At 40.3% G+C, this 27,686-nt stretch overlaps 1 protein-coding gene across 4 annotated transcripts in view; it reads right to left on the bottom strand.

Annotated features, from left to right (window-relative positions):
* Positions 1–1,188: 1,188 nt before the first annotated feature.
* ATM (ATM serine/threonine kinase) overlaps positions 1,189–27,686 on the bottom strand; it is a 145,629-nt gene continuing 119,131 nt past the window's right edge. For 2 of the 4 annotated variants that reach the window (XM_089775703.1, XM_089775704.1), the window contains 13 exons: positions 27,174–27,287; positions 26,519–26,677; positions 24,342–24,480; positions 23,351–23,433; positions 21,141–21,281; positions 19,644–19,760; positions 17,562–17,711; positions 10,609–10,774; positions 9,984–10,070; positions 9,782–9,896; positions 6,891–6,954; positions 5,153–5,289; positions 1,189–5,034 (listed from right to left, as the gene is read on the bottom strand). In XM_089775703.1, the coding sequence (XP_089631829.1) occupies positions 4,854–5,034; positions 5,153–5,289; positions 6,891–6,954; positions 9,782–9,896; positions 9,984–10,070; positions 10,609–10,774; positions 17,562–17,711; positions 19,644–19,760; positions 21,141–21,281; positions 23,351–23,433; positions 24,342–24,480; positions 26,519–26,677; positions 27,174–27,287 (1,653 nt within the window). In that variant the 3' untranslated portion in view covers positions 1,189–4,853. The remainder of the gene's footprint in view (positions 5,035–5,152; positions 5,290–6,890; positions 6,955–9,781; positions 9,897–9,983; positions 10,071–10,608; positions 10,775–17,561; positions 17,712–19,643; positions 19,761–21,140; positions 21,282–23,350; positions 23,434–24,341; positions 24,481–26,518; positions 26,678–27,173; positions 27,288–27,686) is intronic. The other 2 variants (XR_016348560.1, XR_016348561.1) reach the window with 2 other exon arrangements.

The following is a 27,686-nucleotide window of genomic DNA, read 5'->3' as shown; positions in this document are numbered from 1 at the left end:
AGTAAAAAAAACAAACAAACCCCACAATGTTGGGAATCATTAAGAAAGGGATACATCATAAAACAGAAATTATATTACCTCTCTATATAAATCCATGGTATATCTACATCTTAAATACTGCGTGCAGATGTTATTTTAGCTCAAAAAGATGTATTGGAATTGGAAAAGGTACAGAAAAGGGCAACAAAAATTATTAGGAATGGCTTCCTTATGAGGAAAGAGTAAAACTGGGACTTTTCAGCATGGAAAAGAGATGACTAAGGGGGATATGATAGAGAGCTATAAAATCATGACTAGTGTAGAGAAAGTTGATAAGGAAGTGCTGTTTACTCCTCATAACCCAAGAAATAGAGGTCAACAAATGACATTAATAGACAGCAGGCTGAAAACAAACAAAGGGAAGTATTTTCTTTGCCAGAGGACATTGTAAAGACCAAGACTGTAACAAGGTTCAAAAAAGAACTAGATAAATTCATGGAGGATAGGTCCATGGCAATTAACCAGATGGGCAAGAAAGGTGTCCTTGGGCTTGGTTTGCCACAATCCACAAAAACCTGACCTGTTACTTGGACTAACAAGTGAAACATTGAATAAAACTAAGATTATTGTTTTGGCAATAAAGACAATTTACAAAATATTGTTTTTTAATTATGTAATCTGTTTCAGGACTTTCTATAGCTACAATTTTATTTGGATTTTATAATGTATTCTGGAGAAAAGCAGCTCACTTTGCTAATATACTCATCTAAGTCTCAGTGATATGACTGTTTGACTCTCATGTCTGCATGTATGTATGTATTTACCATTTAACCTACTCAGGAGATAAGGTATAACTCTTTTATATCTCAATTTCTGTATATCAATTCTACATGATACTTGTTTGATAAATGCAAGATATTTAACACACGTCTTTATTCATTTCCTTATTTACAGCTCTTAATTTTTCCAATTGTGGCCTTCACTCACTTGCTAAAATGATCAGTTTTTGTTAACAGTGACATTTACATATGATCATGAGGTTTTGGTATCAGAAGGGAGTTCATACTTTTTGAAGGCTTTGTTTCAGGCTATCTGCAGTCTCTACAAGACAATACTTCAGCAGCTTGCACCAGATTCAGGCTTTGAACCACAAAAATAATAATAAAAATACCTTCAACTTTTACTAATCTCGTAATTCACACCCATGGCTAACAATGATATCTTTATTGAAACGTTTTCATTATGGCATTAAAGCTCTTGCAGGTACAGAAAAATAATATTCATACAGAAATCACAGTCAGTCATGCATTATCACATGCAAATATAAACACATGTGAATTCACAATTTCTCGGGAGGATTAGTAAAGCTTAATTTTAAGCACAGAGGTTTTTGAGATGAAATGAAATGTGCATTCTAATACGTATTCTTTAAGCACAATGTTCCATAGCAATGTAATTCACTTCATACCTACTGGGAAATTAATTTTGAAGTGTGTATTGTTGGTCACTAAAGATTGTGAAAGGCTGCAGATAGACAGCTATGGGAACTAACAGTCTCTTTGCTCAAACACTCAGTGTAGTCTGGCTTCCCCATGGTTCTCTGCCAACTTAGCTCCATCACTGTTCTGGAGAAATCGTCTCTAGTGATAGAAAAGATAAGTTCAGGCGCCATAGTCCATTTAAATCTGTGGCCTCTTTGTTGAGATTTGAGGTTGGATACCTGTCCAACAGAAACTGCACAGACACCAATAATTCATTTTATATATGCACACAGTTGTCACTGGCTTGAGAAAATATAAATCTAAATCAGTTAAAAAAAACCCCCAAACTTCTCTTCATATTATAGGCTCACAAAGCTCTGAGATTTTCCTAAGAAATAGTCCATGAAAAAAATCCTCACATTTTCTAAACATGTAACAATTAACACATTCCAGGGAAACACTAGAATATACATATAAAATACAATGTAACATGGCTTCATATATTTTTACCTTAATAATACAGTAAACATATATGGCTCTTCAATATTAATCTACTTAGTTTCAGTGCTACTGTACCTCAGTTTCTGTGTAACCATAATTCAGAACAAAAAGCCAATCTCACTTCATGTATTTATGAAAGGGTCTTTTCTGGACAATCCAGGCATATGCCTCAAAATATATAGCTGAGAAGTCAAATACAATATTCCCACTTTCCAGTTCTTACTTTAAAAAAAAGAGAACTCTGGCAACATGCAAGAACAGTTCTTAAATGCTCAGTGCTTAAATGGTCTCTGTTGGGTGCTGTGGAAAGTGCTGTGGCTTGACACTGGTACCTTTGCTATAATTAGTTTAACAAGGTTAGTGCAACAAGTCAGTCCTCAGAATAAATGCTAGTGTATCACACATTATCATGGAATTAATTCTCTATCTCTAAAAATAACACTGCCTATGTAAAATTAATACATCTTCCATTCTGAACAATGAAAACATACACAATTTATTTTTGCCATTAATGCAGCTTGGGCAATGAAAAAAAAATGATTAATTTCATTTTCTGGTCCTCATATACAGACTGAGTTCACAACACTTTAGTTTAAATTTAAAACTCTCTAATCTCTCAAGCTAAAATTTAATTATCAATGTATTTATATGAATTATTTATTTTAAACACAAAACTTTCATTTTGGGCCTAACTAGCTGATTGTATCTCTTTCCAAGGGGATTCTCCCTAACTGGTGCAGTGGGGGTAAAGTTTACCCAAAAACTTGTGTACTACACCTATGCCTGCATTAGGAGCTAATCCTGGCCTAAATAAACAGGAGTTCCTTACAGTGATTTAGTGTTTTTCATAGGAATGGTGAGAAAATTGCAGGAGGTAAAACCAATTACCAAGATTTTTTTTTTTTTTTTTTTAAAGTGCCCAAAGTTAGACTCCAAACTCCATATTTATGCCTCTAGGTAAGTTACCTGACTTTCTGAAGTGCTCAGCATTTGGCAACTCCCACTAAAATCACTCAGGACACATGTATTTAGCAGCCTAATTTTAGGAACCTATTTTTGAAAATCTTGGCCAAAAGCTTTTTTGCTAAGTGTTCTGATTCCCATCACACAACGGCATGCCAAGATTTTTCTCCTATTCCTAGATGTCATTAATACCTCAGGATAGCCAAGCACTTGTCCTACTAGACAGGTTTAATTCTGAGGGGTAGCTAAAAACTACTGGCCACGAGAAAGTCAATTTCACTCTTCCCTTATTCTCTACCTGGGATGCAATTTTAATGCTGAGTCCAAGATTGATGAGTGTCAACATAAGTGTATGCACAGTGTTATTGGAAATGTGTCAGTCCTGGGATATAAGATACAGTGAGCGAGATAACGTCTTTTATTTGTCCAACTTCTGCTAGTGAGAGAAAGCTTTTGAGCTACACAGAGTTCTTCTTTAGGTATGGAATATATATATTAGAAAGCTTGTTTCTCTCACCAGCAGAAGTTGGTCCAACAAAAGATACTTCCTCACCAACCTTGTCTCTTACAGAAACATATGTCTGCAGCATCACCAAATTAAAAAAAGACTTTTCTTAATTTCTACCAGCAGCCTTGGAATAAAATGTACGTAGAAAAAAATCACAATGAAATGGCAAAAATAAGGCAAAACAAAGTCAGTGAAATGCTAAATAAGGCTTACACTCCATCATTAACTTACATGGCTATGAAAAAGGCAGAAGTCCATATTAAGGATTTTGTTGAATTTTGTTAGAGTTTGTATCTTTTATTTGTACTTTTTAAAATATAACAAAACTGTTTCAGTAAGGATTTCAAAAGGCACTATGGACTGAACAGATTTCCCCATTACACATACTATCTTACCAATGTAGGCAGTTTCATTCATTTGTAGGCGTTACAAAGGGGCAAACAATGAAATGTCAGTAGTAAAACTGCATACACTCAAACAAGTTGTGCATTCAAAATATAACTTTAAAACTGCAAAAGCACAATTATTTCAGCTATCAAGAGAGTTTGCTCTTGAGCTAGCCCCTGTAGATCAGATTTCAGCACCGAGCCAATCTCTTTTAATAGATGAGTTGGAGATAGATGTTATTGCTTAAAGCACTAAAAATCATGGTTTTTACAAGGAAAGTGTCAAAATAATTTTAGTTACAGCAGCACAAAAAGCAACACTGTATTATACTTGACTTAAAGCCCTTTTATCTAGAAAATAATGCAATAATGCCCCGTTTTCTCATAAGCACCTATATAATTAGGCTATACAACACACAAAAAGCTATCAGTTCATTGGATATGAAATTATTTTTAGCTCTAGACTTTTACATTTAACATTTCCTTTTTTGTAGTTTTGTCAAGTACCACTTTAACATCAACTTTAAGATGCACAGTGTTTCTTCTTTTATAACAGTTAAATTACTCTTTCAATGTGTTTTAGTTTACAAATAATTCATTCAGTAGAAGTAATATATTCTATAAATGTTAAAATGAAACAAGCTCTAGTTGCTTAACTGATCTCCAAGATTAGATGGACATTTTAAAAAGATTTTGGAAGAACATTTTGCTAAACAGTGAGAGGGCATGTATAGAATAACCATTCCTGAAAGTCCCAAGATTTTCTTGGTATGTGATAGGAACACCAGAATACTGCACTTGGTGTTTTGTGTATGGTTGAACACCGTTCCAGAGATCAACAAAATAGACTGATGGAAAAAAAAGCATGTAGAAAGTAAAACAGTTGTTTCAGTACTACTTTATATTCTACAAAGCTGATTCGGATACAGTATTTCCATTAAGAAACATCAATATGAAATACTGACCTGCCACCCTTCCTAAAAAAATCAAACAGGTCATCTATTCTTTCTTTAAAACCAATGGGATATTTCAAGATCATACCCAGGCCTTCCACCCTGGAAAGAGCCGACTGAGGTTTTTGGGATCCATGGCCTGCTGTATGAGAAGGTTCACCTGTCCTCCCACACTGAGCACGGTTCCCTCCTCTACACCTTTCAGCTTCTCCTGAAGCCTCATCAGGACACGTTCTGCAACTTTATTAAAACTCTGGTCATCTCTGACAGCAAAATAAAAATAAAAAATAATCAGATTACTTACAGAGCCTGAATAGGATGAATAATTTTGGGCAAGAAAAGTGTAAAAACCAAGGCAAGGAATAAATTGGCACCTCTTACCTGGCTTTTCTGTTCCCTTCCTGATCACTGGCATTGAGTGTGGAGTTGATGTCAGCCTCATCCTCTGGTCTCTGTTGCAAATATAACGCTTTCAAAGGGTTCATAGTCCAGTCAAAGAGAGGATCGTAGAGCAGCACCTGCACAGGAGAGAAATATCTGTTTAAATGTCTAACTACAAGTAGTTCAATGCCCTCACAGGAAGAAATTACCGTATATACTCGAGTATAAGCCGACCCGAATATAAGCCGAGGCACCTAATTTTACCACAAAGAACTGGGAAAAAATATTGACTTGAGTATAAGCCTAGGGTAGGAAATGAGGCAGCTACTGGTAAATGTAAAAAATGAAGATAGATACCAATAAAATTACATGAATATTTATTTCAAAGAAAAACAATAACCTAGCTCTGTAAGTGGAAAAGGGGGTCAACAAAAACAATATGGTATCAAAAATACCGTAACTCCCGCTCAAAGTCCTCCCGCCAATCCAATGAGCCCCTGAAGGGCCGCCTGCAAGAAAGCGCCCAGCGCCAGCACCAGTCACACACGGGAACAGACGCTCGGACACTCGGCCCAACCAGCTCAGCCCCCGCCGCCCCCGCCCGGACCTTTCCCAGGCCAGAGCCCCTCTCGGCTGCTCCCCGAGCCTCCCTGCCGGCGGCCCCGGGGCGAGGCCGCTGGCTCCGAGCAGCACTGGCGGGCGCACCCGCAACCCAAGCGGCCGGCAGAGGCTCCGAGCGCCCCGCAAAGCGACGGCCCCCGACACACAGAGCCCAGCCCGCTCCCGGCAGCGCCCCCCGCCCCGAGCGCCTCGGTTACCGGGGCCGGAGCTCTGGGCTCACGTGGCTAGACCCGGCCGGCGGCAGAGACGTGCTGAGCCCGCCCGCCTCAGTTCTCAAGACGCTGACTCGAGTATAAGCCGAGGGGGGCATTTTTCAGCACAAAAAATGTGCTGAAAAACTCGGCTTATACTCGAGTATATACGGTAATAGAAAAGCAGGAGCCCATGCTAGACACCTGGGTAAGATCATCTTATCTGGCACAATCCACTGAAATCAGAATGTCTCAATTAAGACAACATGGTGCAGAATCAAAACCCTGTACATCTGACCAACTCCAAACACTGGAGAACGTCAGATCCAAACCTCATGTTGCTGCTTTGATCCATCTCTACAATGCAGTTATTTTTAGGGATTAAAAATTGATATTGGTTTCCAGTGTACAATCTAATGCTCCTTTATAAATCCCTTTTACATTTTCAAATGATTAAGAAGTGTGTAACAAAACACTGTTCTTTCTCTTATTTTGTTAAGTGTTTAGTTTGTGTTGGCATGGTTTTGTGGTTATGCCTTGAATATTATGTTATTTAAAAACAACATCATACTGCCAGGGCAAAAAAAAATTTCTATTACACTGAATGAAATAAGCACATTTTGTCTACTCGCACCATGTAAGAGCAATTTAATTTGTGTCACTGAGCGTGATAGGAATGCTGTATTTCTCTCTCACTAAAAGTTTCTGGATATGGAACAGGCAATTTATATTAACAATTTATATGCCTGAAATGGAATGGTTATAACAGCACTGAGTTGGTGACTGTTTAGAAAAAGCTACATAGGTGAGTAATTCTGTAAAATGCAATAGAACTGCAATATGAAAAAGCTTGGTCTGTATACATGAAAGCAGGGAAGTAAAGTTTTCTTACAGTTTTCCATACGGAAGCATGAAGAAACAGTTACCTCCACGATAGTTAGCAAAGCTTCCTGGGAATTTCTCATAACAGCCATAGTCTTCTCACAGCATCTACAAAAGATTTTATAAAAATCACATTTTGGGATTTTCTCCAATTTCAGTAAAACCAACAAACATTTTCCTATCATTTAAATAACTGGTATTCAGACTCTTCTTAGCAGGACTGGATTAAAACATGCTGAGGCCCTAAACTATGTCAAGTTTAAGAGGCTCCATAGCATTCCCTAAAATATGTATTATTCTAACCGAAGGACAATTAAAATAGAAATAATAAATGTTTATATTTACCAGTACATAGGCAGGGAGGCAACTAAAAACTAGTATTTTTTTTGTATTTAGAGACCCCCTCAATCTGAGGCCCTAAAATGTAGCTTACTTAGCTTGTGCATAAATCTGGCACTGCTTCTTATTCTACCACAAGATTATCTTCACTGACGTTTCCCTTTTAGAAAATGGTTGAGGAATTTCTGACCTGATAATTTTCTATTAGCAGCTTCTCTCTCCATTCTTCATTACTGGGCTAACAACTGCCTGCACGTACCAGTGAATTCCTAAGTGGTCCAATGTTGTTGCTGACGGGTTCAAAACTAGCCCTCAACTGCAGTTCAGGCCAACAGAAGAGTCCTCCCTAAAACAGTAACACTCCAGCAACCGCTCATTAGCAACAACTTGATAAAAACCTGATATATCAATTAACCTTAACACAATTATGTGTCTAAAGTGTCCTATTGGAGAAAAAAAAAACCCAACAATTTGTATTCCAGTCACTTACCAAAGTGCCAGGTTGGGTTGAATGAGGAGAAAAACTGCTAACAGAAAGACGATTACCAGGTAAGAAATTTCACATTCTGTTGCACAATTCTCCTTATTCATCCCTAATGGGAAGTAGTGAGCAGCGAATAACAGAAGTAGGGGGGAAAGGAGAACAGGTTTTTCATTATTATAGAAAAATAAAAGGTAGGAATGGATGTTCCTATCCAGCTATATAAACTAAGACGTTATCTGGGAACCACCAGCATCATGTTCCCATTACACCACTAGGCTGCGTCTAGATTGGCATGGTTTTGTGCAAAATCTTGCTGCCTGTCTACACTGGCTGCGAGTATTTGCACAAGAACACTGACTTTGTAATGTACAAAATCAGTGGTTCTTGAGCAAATACTCTGACGCTCCCACTCAGGGATAAGCCCTCTTGTGCAAGTATTCTTGCGCAAGAGGGCAGTGTAGACAGCAATGTTAATTTCTTGCACAAGAAAGCCCAATGGCTAAAATGGCCATCGGAGCTTTCTTGTGCAAGAGAGCGTCTACATTGGCACGGATGCTTTTGCACAAAAGCAAATCTTTTGCGCAAAGGCACATGCCAGTATAGACGCTCTCTTGCGCAAATACTTTTAACGGAAAAATGTTTCCGTTAAAAGTATTTGTGCAAAATCATGCCAGTCTAGATGCAGCCCTAGTGTTTAGAGCAGTGATAAAGCTCTTCAACTCCTGTCTATTTCTGGCAAGTCTTTCAATGGTTCCCCAGCCATTCCCCAGATTTTTCAGTTCAGCTTCCAAAGCTGTTACGTTGTTTTCAGGTGGACTCATTTCTGCTTGCCTTTAAGGTGTGCATCTAAATGCAATTTGGTGACGGAAACAGGTTTCTTTCTGAAGCACATGACCAATCCATCTCCAGTGCCTCCTGGTAATGATGGGGCTCATATCTTTTTGGCTGCACTGTGTGAATAGGTTTTAGTTTAAAATTGGTTGGGCCAAAAGACACAGATGATTTTTCTGAGGCAGGTTGTATGGAACTAAGACAATCTGAACATGTAAAAAGTCTAACCAAAGCAGTAATATATTCTTATGAAAGGATGCTTCTGTGGGGGAATGGACACTTAAATTTGCAAGTCTTCTTCTGATGAGGCTCACTCACTTTTGTCCCACTGCTCCTAGAGACTTCTACGAATAATTTCCCAGGTGCCTACATACTGACTAGTCATTGTCATAGATAGTTTACTGAACTCATACTTCTGGTCTGATCGTACATGATTCAGATACACCATTAATACAACCGTCAAAGTGAACTTTGTGTGTACTCTGGATGTATACTCAGACTCTGGAAACTTATTTTCTAGGTATGTGCCCTCCCTTCCACACCCCAACCTCCAAATTTTGCTTCCATTGTGAGCATGAAAATGTCCAGTGTGGAAACTTTATCAACTGTCTGCATGTTGTTTCTATTTAGCTGCCCACAAGCGGACATTCAGATGTGACCTGAGAAAGACACATGATTTTGCACTACATCAAGTGTGTAGTTCCATGACCTCAAAATGATGCATTCTTAAAAATCCATTCATGGCATGGCACCACCAATCCTAGTCACTGGAGATAACTGACTATGGGTGAGGCCTGCTGGTATGTGACTGATGCAATAAAGTTTTGGATCTCTGGACCTTTTCTACAACAGGATAAAAACAGAGCCATGTCTGTTTTGACCTGGGGTGAGCAATTCTCCACACTGGTTTCAAAAGTTGTTCTTCATTGAACAGGGGATATAAATCCTTTGTGGAAACTGCACCATCAACTTGTTCCACCACCAAAGAGAGAAAATTTATTGATTTGCACTGATGGGAGTCTCCAGCAACAGCTGACCATCTCTGAACTCTATCAGTGGGCAGCACTAACCCATTAGCAATGAATGAAGAGAGAAGCTGTGCAACTGAAGGGCAATATTACATATTAAATATTACATAATTGATTGTTATATGGTATTAATTCATATTTGGTTACGCTAAGAGAGCTCTCAACACACTTTGCACGATATTACATACTATAAACAACCATAATTTTTAGGAGACATTCTGCTGCCTTCTTACATCTAAGGAACATTTCTTACCTTCTAAAGACTCCTTCCACACCAGTGATACCCATACCATCCACAATGTCTCTTGTTAACCTAAAGGGAACAGTCTCTGGTGTTGGAAGAATTTTGCCCTGTTCAAAAGCAACCCCTGAAGTAAGAGACACAGTGAAATGTTACAAAAAGGTTAAGGAAAAGAAAACTAAATGCTTTTTTTTTTTTAACTTTTTCCTCTTACCTAGATCTATGTGCACCAATTCTGCAGTTTGCTCGTCTATCAAGATATTCTGTACATGTCTATCTCCAAGCCCAAGTATGTAACCAACTGAAAAGAGATGGTCTCAAAATGAAACTATTTGTATGTAAGCGTGATATGTAAAACTGTTTTTAATTTTAGTGTACATGATTATTCCTTAGCATACACAAGTGTCCCTTGCATATTCATATTTATAAAAATGTTGAAAAAAATCTAATGGAATATATTCATAGAATATGCTTGATTTGTGTAAACAAGTTAAAAATAAGACAGAATACAGTAAAACTCCGGTTGGCCGGCATCCAATGTTGGTCCCGTAGCGCCCCCCCCACCGACACAGACCCCTCATAGCCCCCCCTTCCGATAGTCCAGCTTGATACTGTATTTCTAGTGAGACAAATAGAATGAGTGTTTTAATAATATGGGTGCAGGAAGTCACGATTTAAAGAAATACCTGTTTTGTTATTGTTTCCAAAATGTTTTAGCTTAACTGCTATTACTGTAAAATGTTCTAATCTCCTTGTTTATATTTATGATAGTTCATACCAAGATTAGGTTTGAAACTATATAATCTTGAAAAGAATGACAGCAATTTGCTTTACTGTACCGATAGATGACGTAGCCACACTGCGAGTATATGCCAAGCGTTTCTCAAACCAAACAGCTGGGTCCAGGAATTTTTCCATGCAGAAATAGCGAAACACAGGCTTAAAATTCTGGCAAATATCCATAAACATGTTGTATTTCTCTTCAGAATGCAGTTTTTGTGCTTCCTTTAAACAAACCACAAATTAATTAGACATGTTTTCAGCTATTAACTAGTTTGGATGGCGCGTACTCCATTCTTTGGAAAGAAATACATAATACTCTACTTCCATATCAAATCATCTTACTCTAATACAGATACACAATCTTGTAGATGTGATGAAACATCTCTATATTCATGTTAATAATTAAATTAAAATTTTCTCATTTTCATAAATTACTGCATTCTCCCATTATGATGTGAAATACTGACAAAAATAAATTCTGCAAAAAAGACGGTTAGTAACCTTTTTGTAACTGTTGTTGTTCGAGATGTGTTGCTCATGTCCATTCCACTGCAGGTGCACGTGCACTCATGTTCATGGCTGTCAGAGATTTTTGCCTTAGTGGTACCTGTGGGACCGCCTTTGGTGCCCCCTGGAGTGCCGTTTTTCTTCTTTGAGTGTTTGCTCATGTCGAGTCCATTGTAGGTGACTCATAAGCAGAATCCCAGGATGTGTGCTTGGAGTTCAGAGGCTTGCAGAATGGAGCACTACTCTGCTGAAACCTGCATCAGCTTGAGCCTGCTGGGTCAATGCATAGCCTGAGGCAAACATGTGGCTGGATGACCAAGTTGCAGCACAGTAAAGTTTCTGGATTAGAACCTGAGCAAGAACAGCCACTGCAGATGCCTCAACCACAGCGGACCATCAAAATCACGTGTTGGGGGGGGGGGGGGGGAATGCTTTCAGCACCTCAAAGCAGTAGCGGATGTAGGCTGTTATCCAGGATGAGATTCTCTGAGCAAACACTGAGCAATCTTTCATTTACTTCATGGAAGTAAGAGACAGCTCCAGTGACTTACAGAATGACTTAGCTCTGTGTAGAAGTCCAGTGCCTGCAATCTGTTTTTTCATCCGTTGCATTAGACTTCAGGCAGAAGACCACAAGGTATATGTCCCGATTCATACAGAATTGGTAAGTGACCTTGGGCAGAAAGGCTGGATGCAGATCATAGAATCATAGAATAATAGGACTGGAAGGGACCTCGAGAGGTCATCGAGTCCAGCCCCCCGCCCTCAAGGCAGGACCAAGCTCCGTCTACACCATCCCTGACAGATGTCTATCTAACCTGTTCTTAAATATCTCCAGAGAGGGAGATTCCACCACCTCCCTTGGCAATTTATTCCAATATTTGACCACCCTGACAGTTAGGAATTTTTTCCTAATGTCCAATCTAAACCTCCCCTGCTGCACTTTAAGCCCATTACTCCTTGTCCTGTCCTCAGAAACCAAGAGGAACAAATTTTCGCCTTCCTCCTTGTGACACCCTTTTAGATATTTGAAAACCGCTATCATGTCCCCCCTTAATCTTCTTTTTTCCAAACTAAACAAGCCCAGTTCATGAAGCCTGGCTTCATAGGTCATGTTCTCTAGACCTTTAATCATTCTTGTCGCTCTTCTCTGTACCCTTTCCAATTTCTCCACATCTTTCTTGAAATGTGGCGCCCAGAACTGGACACAGTACTCCAGCTGAGGCCTAACTAGTGCAGAATAGAGCGGCAGAATGACTTCACGAGTTTTGCTTTCAACACACCTGTTGATACAACCTAGAATCATATTTGCTTTTTTTGCAACAGCATCACACTGTTGACTCATATTCAACTTGTGGTCCACTATGACCCCTAGATCCCTTTCCGCCATGCTCCTTCCTAGACAGTCGCTTCCCATCTTGTATGTATGGAACTGATTGTTCCTTCCTAAGTGGAGCACTTTACATTTCTCTTTATTAAACCTCATCCTGTTTACCTCTGACCATTTCTCTAACTTGCTAAGGTCATTTTGAATTATGTCCCTATCCTCCAAAGAAGTCGCAACCCCACCCAGTTTGGTATCATCTGCAAACTTAATAAGAGTACTCTCTATCCCAATATCTACATCATTGATGAAGATATTGAATAGTACGGGTCCCAAAACAGACCCTTGAGGAACTCCACTTGTTATCCCTTTCCAGCAGGATTTAGAACCGTTAACAACAACTCTCTGACTACGGTTATCCAGCCAATTATGCACCCACCTTATCGTGGCCCTATCTAAGTTATATTTGCCTAGTTTATCAATAAGAATATCATGCGAGACCGTATCAAATGCCTTACTAAAGTCTAGGTATATGACATCCACCGCTTCTCCCTTATCCACAAGGCTCGTTATCTTATCAAAGAAAGCTATCAGATTAGTTTGGCATGACTTGTTCTTCACAAACCCATGCTGGCTAGTCCCTATCACTTTATTACTTTCCAAGTGTTTGCATACGATTTCCTTAATTACCTGCTCCATTATCTTCCCTGGGACAGACGTTAAACTGACCGGTCTATAATTTCCTGGGTTGTTCTTATTCCCCTTTTTATAGATGGGCACAATATTTGCCCTTTTCCAGTCTTCTGGAATCTCCCCTGTCTGCCATGATTTTTCAAAGATCATAGCTAAAGGCTCAGATACCTCCTCTATCAGCTCCTTGAGTATCCTGGGATGCATTTCATCAGGACCTGGTGACTTGCTGACATCTAACTTTTCTAAGTGATTTTTAACTTGTTCTTTGTGTATCCTATCTTCTAAACTTACCCTCTCTCTGCTTGTATTCACTACGTTAGGCACACCTCCAGACTTCTCGGTGAAGACCGAAACAAAGAAGTCATTGAGCATCTCCGCCATTTCCAAGTTCCCTGTTACTGCTTCTCCCTCCTCGCTAAGCAGTGGGCCTACCCTGTCCTTGGTCTTCCTCTTGCTTTTAATGTATTTATAAAAGGTCTTCTTGTTTCCCTTTATGCCTGTAGCTAGTTTGATCTCATTTTGTGCCTTTGCCTTTCTAATCTTGCCCCTGCATTCCCGTGTTGCTTGCCTATATTCATCCTTTGTTAGTTGTCCTAGTTTCCATTTTTTATATGACTCCTTTTTTATTTTGAGATCATGCAAGATCTCCTTGTTAAGCCAAGCTGGTCTTTTGCCATATTTTCTATCTTTCCTACACAGCGGAATTGTTTGCTTTTGGGCCCTTAACAACGTCCCTTTGAAATACTTCCAACTCTCCTCAGTTGTTTTTCCCTTCAGTCTTGCTTCCCATGGGACCTTACCTACAAGTTCTCTGAGCTTATCAAAAATCTGCCTTCCTGAAATCCATAACCTCAATTGTGCTGGTCTCCCTTCTACCTTTCCTTAAGATCATGAACTCTATTATTTCGTGATCACTGTCCCCTATACTGTCTTCCACTTTCAAGTTCTCAACTAGTTCCTCCCTATTTGTTAAAACCAAATCCAGAACAGCTTCTCCTCTGGTAGCTTTTTCAACCTTCTGAAACAGAAAGTTGTCTCCAATGCAGTCCAGAAACTTATTGGATAGCCTGTGCCTCGCTGTGTTAGTTTCCCAACATATGTCTGGATAGTTGAAGTCCCCCATCACCACCAAATCTTGGGCTTTGGATAGTTTTGTTAATTGTTTAAAAAAGGCCTCATCCACCTCTTCCACCTGGCTAGGTGGCCTGTAGTAGACTCCTAGCATGATATCACCCTCGTTTTTTACCCCTTTTAGCTTAACCCAGAGACTCTCTACACAGCTATCTCCTACGTTCATCTCCACTTCAGTCCAAGTGTGTACATTTTTAATATACAAGGCAACCCCTCCTCCCTTTTTTCCCTGTCTGTCCTTCCTGAGCAAGCCGTACCCTTCCATACCAATATTCCAATCATGCGTCCCATCCCACCAGGTTTCTGTAATACCAATGATATCATAGTTGTATTTATTGGTTAGCAATTCCAGTTCTTCCTGCTTATTACCCATACTTCTCGCATTTGTATATAGGCATCTAAGATACTGATTTGATCTTGCCTCCCTGTTGTGCCCTGACCCTCCTTTCTCCTTGCCATTATAGGCCGTAGTCCCCCCCATTTCCAACCCAAGATGCAGCTGGACCTTGTCCTTACATAAGATCATATATGGGGGCTCTGATCTGAGTGCTATGATCTTGGACACCCTATGTCCAGAAATGTTAGCAACCAAAAAGGAGACCTTCTAGAAAGAAGCAGAAGGGAGCAGGAAGCCCGAGGCTCAAAGGGGGTCCCTGTGAGCCGGGACAGCAAAAGCTTCAGGTCACAAGGAGGGACCAGGTCTCGGATGTGTGGGTAAAGGCACTCCAGACCTTTCAGGAACTGTGCCATCATTACATAGACAAAGACTGACCTGCTTTGAAATGGAGGATAGAATGCCAAAATGGCTGTCAGGTGCACCTTGACAGAGGACAGCAACATATCCTAGAGCTTCAGGTATAGTAAATAGCCCAGGACATCCTACAGGGAGGCCTCCTCTGCCTGTATACAGTGATCAAAGGCCTAATATGTGAACCTCTTCCATTCCACTATGTGGGTAGCTGTGGTAGAGGGCTTCCTGCTGCCCAGCAAGACCTGCTGGACACCAACTGAGTACTGCTGATCCTCCTCCTCTCCGCCATGCAGAAACCAGGCCATCAAATGTAATGCTGCCAGGTTCAGATGCAGCAAATTCCTGTGATTCTGGGACACCAGATCTGGTCAAAAAGGCAGCTGGAACAGGGTGTCTGCCAAAAGGCTCAGGTGCATGGTGAACCAGTGCTGAGGAAGCTACACTGGGGCTATGAGGATGACGGTAGTTTTGTCTTGCTTCATCTTGAGCAGGACACTGATATGAAGGGTTAGGCCATGCTGCAGCTAAGAGCCTTGGGTGTTGAGCTCTCCCACGCGAGGCCCTGGCCCAGGTCCGATATGTCTGAGACCAATGTGAGTGAGGGCAATCAGGCTGCAAAAGGGACTCCCTGCAGCACCGACCTGGGATTCTGTCACCGTTCAAGACATGATAGGTTGATAGCACTGGGACCATTTGGTCCAGTGGGTAACTTTTAGCAATATAGACCAAGATTAGTCATGTGTGAAGGGGCCTCAGATAAAGCCAGGCATGGCTTACCAAGTAGGTGTATGCAACCATGTGGTCCACCAGAACCAGGCATGTGTGGGCAGGAGAGAGCAGCTGGCTCTGTATGGGGCGATCAAGTCTGACATAGCTTGAAAACATGCTTCTGGCAGGAATGCCCAGGCCTGCCTGAAATCAAGAACCATTCCAATGAACTCTAACCATTTAAACAGTGCTAATGTGGATTTTTCTGTGTTTATTAGGAGACCCAGGTTGCTTTAGGTGGAGGACACCAGATTGAGGCTTTTCTGGACCTGATCTAGACATGAGAAAATTTTCTGCCCTTGATGAGAAAAATCACTGAGATATGGATCGCTTGATGCCTCAGGTAAGCCTCCACAGAAGTGACGCATTTTGTAAACACCCCAGAGCCTGGAGGCAGGCCAAAGGAGAGCTCTAAAAACTGAAAGTGGTGCCCTGTCACTATAAAATGCAGGAAATGTCTGTGTCCCAGGAATATGGAAACACAGAAGTAAGTGTCCTTCAAGTTGAGATCCGTGTACCAGTCCCCTGGATCCAGAGAATGGATGATGTAGGCCAGTGATACGATGCAGAACTTCAACTTTGTGAAAGATTGTTGAGGCCCAGTAAGTCCAGAATAGGTCTGAGCCCCCCTTTTGCCTTTGGTATTGGGCAGCAGCAGTAGTAGACTCCTCTTCTTTGCAAATCCTGAGGAACCTCGTCCATGGCCCCAGGTGTAAGAGGTTCTCTACATCCTAAACAAGGAGCTGCTCATGAGATAGAGCACTGAAGATGGATGGGGAAGTGGGGGGAGGGGACAGGAAGAAGAGGCAGTCAAAAATTGCAGAGTGTAGCTCCAAGCCATTATGTCCAAGATCCAACAGTTTGAGATAACCTGTGACCAGTGGTAAGGAAAAAATTGGTTGAGGAAGGCAGCTCTCTGGTGTATTGCTCCCAAGCCACCCTCAAAATGAGTGCGTCTGGCCCCCCTCATGTTTTGTCATGGAAGGCTGTACAGGAGATCCGGACAATGAAGGGCAGCGACTGAAAATTCTGGCAGATACAATGGCACTTCCTTACATAGGTTCTCTAAGACACTGAAGACAACACTCATGCAAGTCATCAACAGGTATAGGTCTGTTACATGATGAGCACAATGAGCAGGGCAGAAACCTGGACACCGGGACGTGCCCTGCCATGGGCAAAGTCTCCACTAGGACATTTTAGCTACTCACTAACAATAATTAAAACTATTTACAGGCTAAACAGGGCAATAAGCTGCTGATCATTTATGAAGACAGAGGCAGATGTGCTCCAACTGACCACTATGGGTGGCTGGAAGGAACTGAGGGGGTATGGGGCTGTTGGTGTCATGGGTGCAGCACTGCAGAAGATACCACAGCCAGCTCTATGGGTACAGCTAAGGTAAAAGTCTTCAATGATTACACACATGCACATATACAATGGAATTGACATGAGCAAGCACTTGAAGAATATGACATGTCCTGTTGAATTTACACAAAAGATTCATCCTGAACTTCAACTGAGCTTTGATAATGGAAGAGATTAGCACAACATATTCTTAGCGATCTAACTATAGATTGTTCCTTTTCATGCCAAATATTTACTTTATACTCTTAGTAATTAATCTCAGGTTATTGTTATATAAATAAAAACATAGAGATTTAATTAACTAGTTCTATTTTATTGCCTATATTCTCACTTTTTATTATTGTGCTTATAACAGAAATTTGTTAATTAACACAGTACTTTATTTTTTTTTTAAACGGTCAAAACTCCCTTGAAGAATTTTTGCATGACATTGAATGAGCAAGATTTTTTTTGCTCATGTGACTTACCATCATTGTCTTTTGGCAGTAAGAACTGCTGTAATCTTTTGGCCTGTATCTTCTGTGAGCTCCCTCTTCAGGATTAACAAGGAATTCACCAATGGGGGCTGTCCCAGAGCACCACTCCAGGACACCACTTCTCTGAGAAAGGGGAACCACCTGGGAAAAGAATACCAACACCACAAACATAATATGTATCTCTTAAAAAGGCACATGTATGAGAGAGTAGACTGTACAAACAACTGAGTTCAACATACTTTGTTATTATACAACTATTTCTAAGCACAACGGGAAGAGCTTGTTTTAGCAAAACAAACTGATAGGAAATCCTTTACAGCTATTACTAATATTTCAATACAACATAATTATCCTCCTGAGTTTCCATGTTCGGTTACATACTATAATGATGTAATGATTTCCAATGGTTAAACTTTATTAGGTTGTTATAAGCAATTGCTGGAATTAAGATACCATGCAACAATTAAAATAAACACATGTAAAATTGGAGATACTAGATGACCACTGTCATAGCTCCTGACCCATATGTTAGCCCGATTTTAAACCATTATCAAATTTCACAAATTTAGTCTATTGCCAAGATTAGTGAACAGATGTCTATTTTAGGAAGAGTGGAGTTCTGCATTCCTCCTTTGAAAGGTACAAGAGCCCCAGCAGGGGTTCTTGTACCTTTCAAAGGAGGAATGCGGAAGTGCCTATCAACTAATCGACTAGTCTAAAGACTATCTGATGAGCAAATACTTATCGGATAGTTGACTACTCAATTAGTCTTTAATATCCTTAGCTCTAACTGCATCCTTCTTTTTGGTTGCCTGAGCCAACTGGTATGAAAACTAAGCAATCCTATGGCTATCAAGTGGTAGTCATCTCTTATCTTCAATTCCTTCTTACTTCTCCTTTGTTCTTTGTACATCTTCTGTCTTCTTTTCCTTGTTTATTGTTGATGGATGATTAAAAATTGTAATCTTATAATAAAGAGGAAGTCTGTATTTTCTTGATAATAATTTCCATTATATACATTTAAAAACCCTATGAATATGTTTTCTTCCTCCCTGTCCTCCTTCATTTTTCATGTTTATAAAATATACCAAGCTTGATTGAAGACTATTTAAGCAAGACAGAGTGAAATACATCTATCAGTTCCAATTTATAAGAGACAGAGCTCATTCAAACTATTTATTAACAGTTCATCTTAACTCCTTTTATAACATGTTTGTACATACCATAAACATGAGAAGGAAAAAAGAGGGGAAAGCTTATGTCCAAACTAATTTTCTATATCCAGAGTTGAAATGGACTTGAACATCTTTAATCTGGCAACCCTGGGAAACTGGGTTTGCTGGATTAAAGATTTTGCCAAGCTAGGTAGGAAGTGAGGGGGACTGGGGTAAAGTGTTTTAGCGGACACTCCACGTCTCCTGCCACTGGCAGGAGAAGTCTGGAAAAGCCTCCGGCAGAGCATGTCACTGCGCTGCTGTTCCCCCAGCTGAGGGGAAGGAGGAGTGGCATCACACAGAGCCACTTCCATCTTTACCCACCAGGATCCATGCCATTGGTGCTCCCAAATTAGGGACACGTGGAGTACAGAGATTATAGTATATTACATTAATTCTTTGTCTCATCAAATACAGTTCTCACATTCAGATCCTTCATTTGCAAAGACTGAGCTTCTGACACAGTTAATCTTGTAAGGGATCCTGCAAGACTGAAATTAAAGAGAACTCTTCAATGATTTTGTGTGCTGAAGCCTAATGGTCAGCAGCTTACAAGTGAGTGACACTACCTGGTTTTCTCATTTTACTATTTCAATTTTGTACAACAGAAGTTTCCAAAAGTATTTACAAATACATCAGGACACGAGATAATTTTCCTGTGAATTTTATAAACTGGGGAAATTTAAATGGTAACCTTTATTTTATTTGAACTATCCTCCCAGAGGAAATAGTTATTTTCTTGACAACATACAGTATTTTTAAGCTAGCTCTTGAGTTATAGAGATGAAAGAAGAGATAATTGTCACACTACACAAGTGCCATTTATTACCACCCTTCTGCAGCAGCAGATGGAGGTTACCTTATATCTTCTAATGGTGAGTTTTCTTTTTCTGGTTTCAGTGTTTTGCTGGAGCAGTGTATTGCACATCTGGAAAACCTGCTGCATGACAGCATCCTGCCTCAAGTCATCCCGGCCCTTTACAAGAAATATAAAAGCAACTAAATTACAATTCTTGCAACGCCTAACTTTCTCTTTATTGCAGTAAAGGTGCTTTAAGAAGAGCAATAGCCTCCACAAAACAAAAATTTATTTTTCTCCTATTCACCTATGTCAAGCTATGCAAATTTAATTAATACTTGGTTTTCAAGCAGCAGTTTGAAAATAAAATTGATACATTAGTTCTTCCTTCTTCCAATGGCAAACATATTATTTTTGATTTTCAGAGTGTCTAAAAACCTACGAAACTTAATTATGTTAGCATATTTTTAAAGATGTCAACTTCATTTAACGTTACACACCCAATCCCATAGTTAGTCATAAGGATGGCAGATTGCAGCTTTTCCAGAGGCCTCAGAGTACCACAATTGCAACACAGCCCTAGTTATCACTGCCAGAGGTCTGTAAAACCCAAATTTCCCAAAAGTGGTTATATCACTGTGCAATTAGATGAGCTAAAATGCAGCTGGCTGAACTAATGCAGCCACTATTTATAAAGCCTCTTGGGAATGCATGAAGGGAGTTTAGAGATAATTCATTAAATCAATACTTTCTAAAGTAACCTTTCTAGAATCTGGTATTACATGTCTGAAATTTCAGTCTATGCTTTTAAATAGCCTCCAATTAATAATCCTTTTGTTTCTAAGAAAAAAACCCTAAAACACTTAACAGAATAAAGGACCCTCTATCCATATGAATCTATACCAACAAGCACAAACTTTTGAGCACATCTTTGGTTAGCAGTATAAAAGTACAGTGATTTATTTCAATACACACTCCTGCTACTAGCAGGAACATAATCACACACTTTGGCAGGTCTCATATATTCTGTCCAGTAGTGGACAATATTAGATATACATATAGTGGGAAGACAGATATACAGATGTAGTATATTATATAGATACTTGGTGATTTCCTTTTCAAAATATTTGTATAAATAAACATACTCAAAAACAATCTATACTGGGGAAATGGACAGAGCTCTTAAGTGATGCACCCAAGCACTTAGGAGTCTGCTAGAGAGCTGGAATGAAAACTTAAGAGTTCCAGGCTTACACTCTTGTTCTCAGATCGGAACTCTCTCCATAGTCCTGATTTTAAAGATATTTGGGCACTGCAATACCTTACTGACCTAGGAGCTTATCATTTTCAAAAGATGACATAGGCAAGTCTTGTTGAAATCAGTGGGACTTAGGCTCCTAAATGTCTATCTCAATTTTGAAAATGAGAATGAAGCTCCTTGGATAGGCATTGAAACACATAGCAAAGCAACGCTAAATACATTTACAATTTGGCTTCACTGTATGACTTGTAGAAACAGAACACTGCCCTCTGACAATGACAGCAGATAGAACACACCTTGACAAGCTGTCTCCTCTCTTTTCCATCGGATCCTATGCAATCTATTATTTTAGGCAGATTCAGCCCTCCTGCTAAGCGAAACTCTGGCTTGAATGATCTTATTGTCACCAAATTTTCATATTTCCCAGTAGGGTCCACCTGAAATAATTAAAAATTATTATAAAGTATGAGATTCATTACACTGAGGAACAATGTTTCTTTATCTATAAAAATTAAGCTTAGAACATAAGAACAGCTGTACTGGGTCAGACCAAAGGTCCATCTAGCCAGTATCCTGTCTGCCGACAGTGGCCAGCACCAGGTGCCCCAGAGAGGGTGGACCGAAGACAATGATCAAGCGATTTGTCTCCTGCCATCCCTCTCCAGCCTCTGACAAACAAAGGCCAAGGACACCATTTTATCCCCTGGATAATAGCCTTTTATGGACCTAACCTCCATGAAATTATCTAGCTTCTCTTTAAACTCTATTATAGTCCTAGCCTTCACAGCCTCCTCTGGCAAGGAGTTCCACAGGTTGACTACACGCTGTGTGAAGAAGAACTTTCTTTTATTAGTTTTAAACCTGCTACCCATTAAAACTTAAAGCTTTCCAAATTTCATTAGCACTTTCAATGAGGCAAGACTGCTACTATGATATCTGTAGCTTGAAAGTTTGAGTTAATTACTCATACTACTGTAACACTATAAATAAGCATATAAAAACTCAAGGAAACACTCATATTGAAGTATAAATGTACAGTATCAGAAGAATGCAAAAATCTATGGAAAAAATAAGCAAATATGTGAACATGTACTCAAAACACATACATAAATGCAACAAAAGTGGGGAAAGAGGGCATTTAAAGGTAAGAAAAAAAATAAAAAGACCACCCAGTCTAGCTTCCACTGAGAAGAAATGGAAGTTAATACCAAGGATGCATATTAAAGAGCAAATATCATAAAATCATAGAACAGTAGAACTGGAAGGGACCTTGAGAGGTCATCGAGTCCAGTCCTCTGCCCTCACAGCAGGACCCAGTACTGTCTAGACCATCCCTGACAGATGTCTATCTAACCTGCTCTTAAAATCTCCAGAGATGGACATTCCACAACCTTCCTAGCAAACTTATTCCAGTGTTTAACCACCCTGACAGTTAGGAACTTTTCCTTAATGTCCAACCTAAACCTCCCTTGCTGCAGTTTTAGCCCATTGCTTCTTGTCCTATCATTAGAGGCCAAGGAGAACAATTTTTCTCCCTCCTCGTGACATCCTTTTAGATACTTGAAAACTGATATCATGGTCTTCCTCTTGATTCTAATATATTTATAGGAAGTTGTCTTGTTTCCCTTTATGTCTGTAGCTAGTATGAACTTGTTTTGTGCCTTTGCCTTTCTAATCTTGCTCTTGCATAACTGTTACCATTCCTTAGAATCATGAACTCTATGATTTCAGGATTACTTTCACTCAAGCTGCCTTCCACTTTCAAATTCTCAACCAGTTCCTCCCTATTCGTTAAAATTAAATCTAGAACAGCTTCCCCCAGTAGCTTTTTCAACCTTCTGAGAAAAAAAATAGTCTTCAATGCAGTCCAAGAACTTATTGGATAGTCTGTGCCCTGCTGTGTTAGTTTCCCAATGTATGTCTGGATAGTTGAAGTCCCCCATCACCACTAAATCCTGTGCTTTGGATGATTTTGTTAGTTGTTTAGAAAAAGCCTCATCCACCTCTTCTACCTAAGGTAGGTGGTCTGTAGTAGACCTCTAGCATGACATCACTCTTGCTTTTTACCCCTTTTAACCTAACCCAGAGACTTTCAACACATCTGTCTCCTACATCCATCTCCACCTCAGTCCAAGTGTGTACATTTTTAATATATAAGGCAACATCTCTTCCCTGTTTACTCCGCCTATCCTTCCTGAAAAAACTGTACCCTTCTATACCAATATTCCAATTGTCTGTATTATCCCACCAAGTCTCTGTGATACCAACAATGTCATAGTTCTGTTTATTTATTAGCACTACGAGTTCTTCGGGCTTATTACCTATACTTCTTGCATTGGTATATCTAAGATACTGATTTCATCTTGCCTCCCAGTTCTGCCTTTTCCCTCCTTTTTCTCTGCTATTATAGCCCACACTCCCTCTCATTTCTGACCCATTTCCCAGGTCTCTGTGTTCTTCACTTACCTTATATAAGGTATATAACTATATCTTAACTTTATCTCACCTTAATTTCCATTGTGGGAACAACAACATCCTCCAAGTTTTTTAGTTTAGTAATAGGCTGCCCAGCAGGAATACTTATGCCTTCTGCAGTTAAAAATCAATGCATTATTTTAAATCAACAATTGCAGTTCACACTTGTTTTCCCCCAAAAGGTTGCTCAGTCTGGGTTCTGAGCCCATGATCTAAGTGAGGGAAAGGGAAAACTGGGGCCCTTTCATTTATGGAGCAAGACTGAAATAATGAAAACACTTCTTTCCCAGTCAGGAACGAAGGAAGCTAACTAAAAGCAGGAAGCTAACTAAAAGCAACGAATAGAGAATGCAGAAAATTAAACATCCTTGCCCCTGCCCCAAGGTTCCTTCCTCTTCTTTGAGGCCCTGTTGCCCGCTCACTCTATTCCCCCCATCCCTCTGTCTCTTGCTCCCCTCGATTCTTACTCACTGGGGTAAGGAATTGGTGAAGGCTCCAGCCGAAAATACAGACTCGGGATGGGCCTGGGAGGATTACAGATTTGGGATGTAGGGAAGAGCTCTGGGCTTGGAGCTGAGGAGTGTAGAGTATGGGAGAGGGCTCAGGGATGTGGTATGGGAGGATATGTGGGCTTTGGGAGGAAGCTGGGGTGTAAAGAGGGCTCAGGGCTAGGGCAGGCCATTGAAGTACAGGGCAAGCTCCAGGTGTGCTTACCACTAGGCACAGGGATGGACAGGAAAGCTCTGTACACAGCCCTCACCCCCACAGCTCCCATTGGCTGCAGTTCCCACCCAATCAGTGGAGCCGGCTTGCAGGGTGGGGCAAAGAAAACAACTGTTAATCGACCTATAACTGGCCTATGCAGTATTATGCCCATTTTACAGACGGCTTAACTGAAGTCTAGAGAGACTCAGTGACCTACTCAAAATAAGGCAATGATAGAGCTAGAAATAATACCTAGCAATTGTGACGCCAAATTCCTTGCCTAACTACTGACAACTGCCCACTTTTCAAATACTTACTTCTTTGAGATTTCCAGGGAGTGGCATCCAGATTTGCTAATGTGATATATGCATCACAAAGTGCCTCTACACCGCTAACCATCTGGGCCCTCCTACTTTTTATGATGTTAATTATATTGGTGGCAGCCTCCATTCGATCCTACAGAACAAAAAATGAAAAATAAAAAAAAATTGCATGTTACTCTTTGCCAGGTCAAAGACACACAGGATAGAGTTACCAAGTAGAATTGACACTATCCCGAGAAAACAGAGGAGAAACAGACACTCAACACCCTCTGAGTACATATTTGTATTCATATAAAGGCTAATTTAAAGTTTTCCAATGTGGGTTGAGAAGAACAATGGACTATTTGTGGAGGTGAGTATGTTCAGATGAAGTGGAGAAGGACTGAGGCTGAGAAAGCTGAAGGACAGATCTATTCTCCATCCTCCTGCAAACATGAGGCAAAAAATACCTGCTTCTACGATTGTCAGAGGAGCAGCTCATACATACAAGGTTGAAGGCTCAAGTAGCTTACCCACACAAGCTTCTCTTCTATATTCCCAACACTGTGGCAGTTTGCTAAACTTAGCACAACACCAATGGAGGCTCCAATCTGGAGCCTACTGATGAGCTGGGAAAGGAATCAGGACTACCAGAGCGGAGGAGAGACGTTAGCTACGAATACAGGGAAAAAGATAAGGAACTCTCCTTCCCACAAAAAGACAAGAGAAGGACAGAAAAAAAGGAGAGAAACCAGAAATGAGAAGACAACAGTGTGAGAGGACAAAGAAAGTGACCAACTAGTGTCAAGGAGGGGCTCCAACAAAGTAAGATAGGGAAATTCATCATAATCACAGCAATGAAAACTATCAGTCAAAACAATAATAATGCTAACTTAAAACAGAAGTAACGATATTACAATTAGCATTAACATTAATATTTTTCTGAAAGAAAGAAAGAAAGAAAGAAAGAAAGAAAGAAAGAAAGAAAGAAAGAAAGAAAGAAAGAAAGAAAGAAAGAAAGAAAGAAAGAAAGAAAGAAAGAAAGAAAGAAAGAAAGAAAGAAAGAAAGAAAGAAAGAAAGAAAGAAAGAAAGAAAGAAAGAAAGAAAGAAAGAAAGAAAGAAAGAAAGAAAGAAAGAAAGAAAGAAAGAAAGATACACTTGAACCTTTTTAACCCGGCAACACTGGGAAACAGGGTATACCAGATTAAGGATGTTTTGTGGACCGTGGAGAGCCCTGGGTCTGGAAGGGAGGGGTGAGTAAGAGGATGGGGCACTTATCTGGCACCCACTCCCAGGGGCACTGGTGGTTCTGCAGCTCCTCACCGCTCCCATGCACTGTCCCCTGCTGCTATTCGACTGGCAGGGAAAAGCTGCCAGTGAAGCACTTCGCTGCACTGTTGTTCCCCCAGTTGGAGAGGTGGGGGAGCAGCAGCACGCAGAACCACTTGCTCTGCCACGCAAGGGTCCGTACCATGGGTGTTGCTGGATTAGGAACACCAGGAGAAAAAGGTTCAAGTGCATTAGAAGCACATTGTATAAACCCTAATACTTTGTTTAACAGATTTACATTAAGCACTCACCTAACATTAACACAAAAACCTTTGGTCATTACTGACTTCTCATTTACGAACACACTCAAACCCACCATGCAGCTGAAATGCCTCGGGGCCAGTTCCAGGTAAGCCAGGGGCCATATCCAACGCCTGGGCCTGAGGTTCCTGACCTTTGCTGTAGAGTGTCCACTGGGGGGGCAGCCACATCAGAAAGGGAATGTCCAGCAGGGCTGGAGCTCCACCATCTTGCCTGCCACCACATCGAGTAAGTAGAACCCCTTCTCCCAAACCCTTTCGCCCTCTCCTGGTCCTTGGCCACACACTCAAGGGAGGGGGGAAAAGGCTCTAGGCTGCTCAAGTGTGGGCTGGGGAGAGAAAAAGTCCCTGGTGGCTAGGGCAGGCTTAGGGGGAAGGATGGGACGTGCCAGATGGGACCCGCCATCCTGAACCCCTCACCTCTCAACCCTCACTCTTGCACCCCCCGGCCCCAGCCTCTTGTACTACCCTCCCCACATCACCAAGGCCCTATCCTTTTTCTCCTGCTCCCCCCACACCATGAGCCCAGGCAATGATGGTTAAGTCTGTTAGTAATCCCTAACTATGTGATTCATAGATAAAATTCAGTTTGATTTGAATACCATATCAGGCTGGGAGATTTCTTTCGGTACATTTTTTGTTAGTCTGTTTTTTTTTGCTGCCTCTGGTTTTGCCAAGAGTTCATCCTTGTTGGCATTTGCCAAAGCCAATATTATAAACAAAGTATGATGTGGATGATCCAGTGAAATTCTAGATATTAGCTGTCAAGAAATATAAAAAGTCAGTTATTAAAGATGCAATAAAAATAGCATGACTTACAAATCAGAATAGTACACTAAGATTTTACACTAAGAAACAAAAGAGCAACCAAACATTATTCAGCTCTCTCAAATTATAATCAATAGAGAAAGGGCTGGATTTTCCTTTACAGAAAAAAAATAAGGTAACAGCACAGCTAAGTCTGTATTTTGATGTCTGTCCTATATAAAGTTATGTTTTTAATACAATGGCCTGTTTATCCTAAAAAGACTCCTAAATCAGTGGAGAGAATAGGCTGAACAAAAACCAAGTTTTACATTTCAAGTTTCACAAGTTTATTATGTCTTATTTGTAGTGGAATAGTTCAGGCTACATGGCTCAGTAAAGACCAAATTGTGCTAAGGAAAAGGCATGTTCTGGTTAGGAGTTTTAATATAAGTAAGATGCATCTCTATATTGTTAATCTAATCACAATACTTATGATTTTGTATTAATTACATTATTTAAAACTTCATGAAATCCTAGAGAGCCCATTGTCTTGGTTCCCATTCGAGCAGCCAGCTGGTACATCAGAGGCAAAAACTTGTATGACGGAATCTTCTCTGCCTCTTTCTGTTGGAAAAGAAATCAGTTGTAAGCAACAATGCACATAAAAGAGATCACAAATCCAAATCAGTAAACAGGCACCAACGGGTATGTACTGATATTTTAAAACATTTAAAAATATGCATTGGTTGCCCAAGTAGCAGCATACTACACAGCACACTGCTTCCTCACTAGTCACTGTCCAAGTGCCACTGCTTGCAGCTTGTTCAGAATGCAGCAGCACAACTGCTCATGGGTTTAGGCTACTAGGCTCATCATACACAGCCAGCATTGCATTCTTTACACGGGGTGCTTACTAAGCCATACTGACTTATACTGACTGGAACTGACCCTGATTTTATGAAATCCCTTTACTCAGTCACTGCCTGACAGCTTTTTATTAATATGGTAAGAGTGTGTTCCCAA

The sequence above is a fragment of the Pelodiscus sinensis genome, chromosome 1 (genome assembly GCF_052426305.1).
Source record: "Pelodiscus sinensis isolate ZL-2025 chromosome 1, ASM5242630v1, whole genome shotgun sequence".
In the NCBI taxonomy this organism is placed as follows: Eukaryota; Metazoa; Chordata; order Testudines; family Trionychidae; genus Pelodiscus; species Pelodiscus sinensis.
This window is presented reverse-complemented; position numbering and strand designations above follow the sequence as displayed.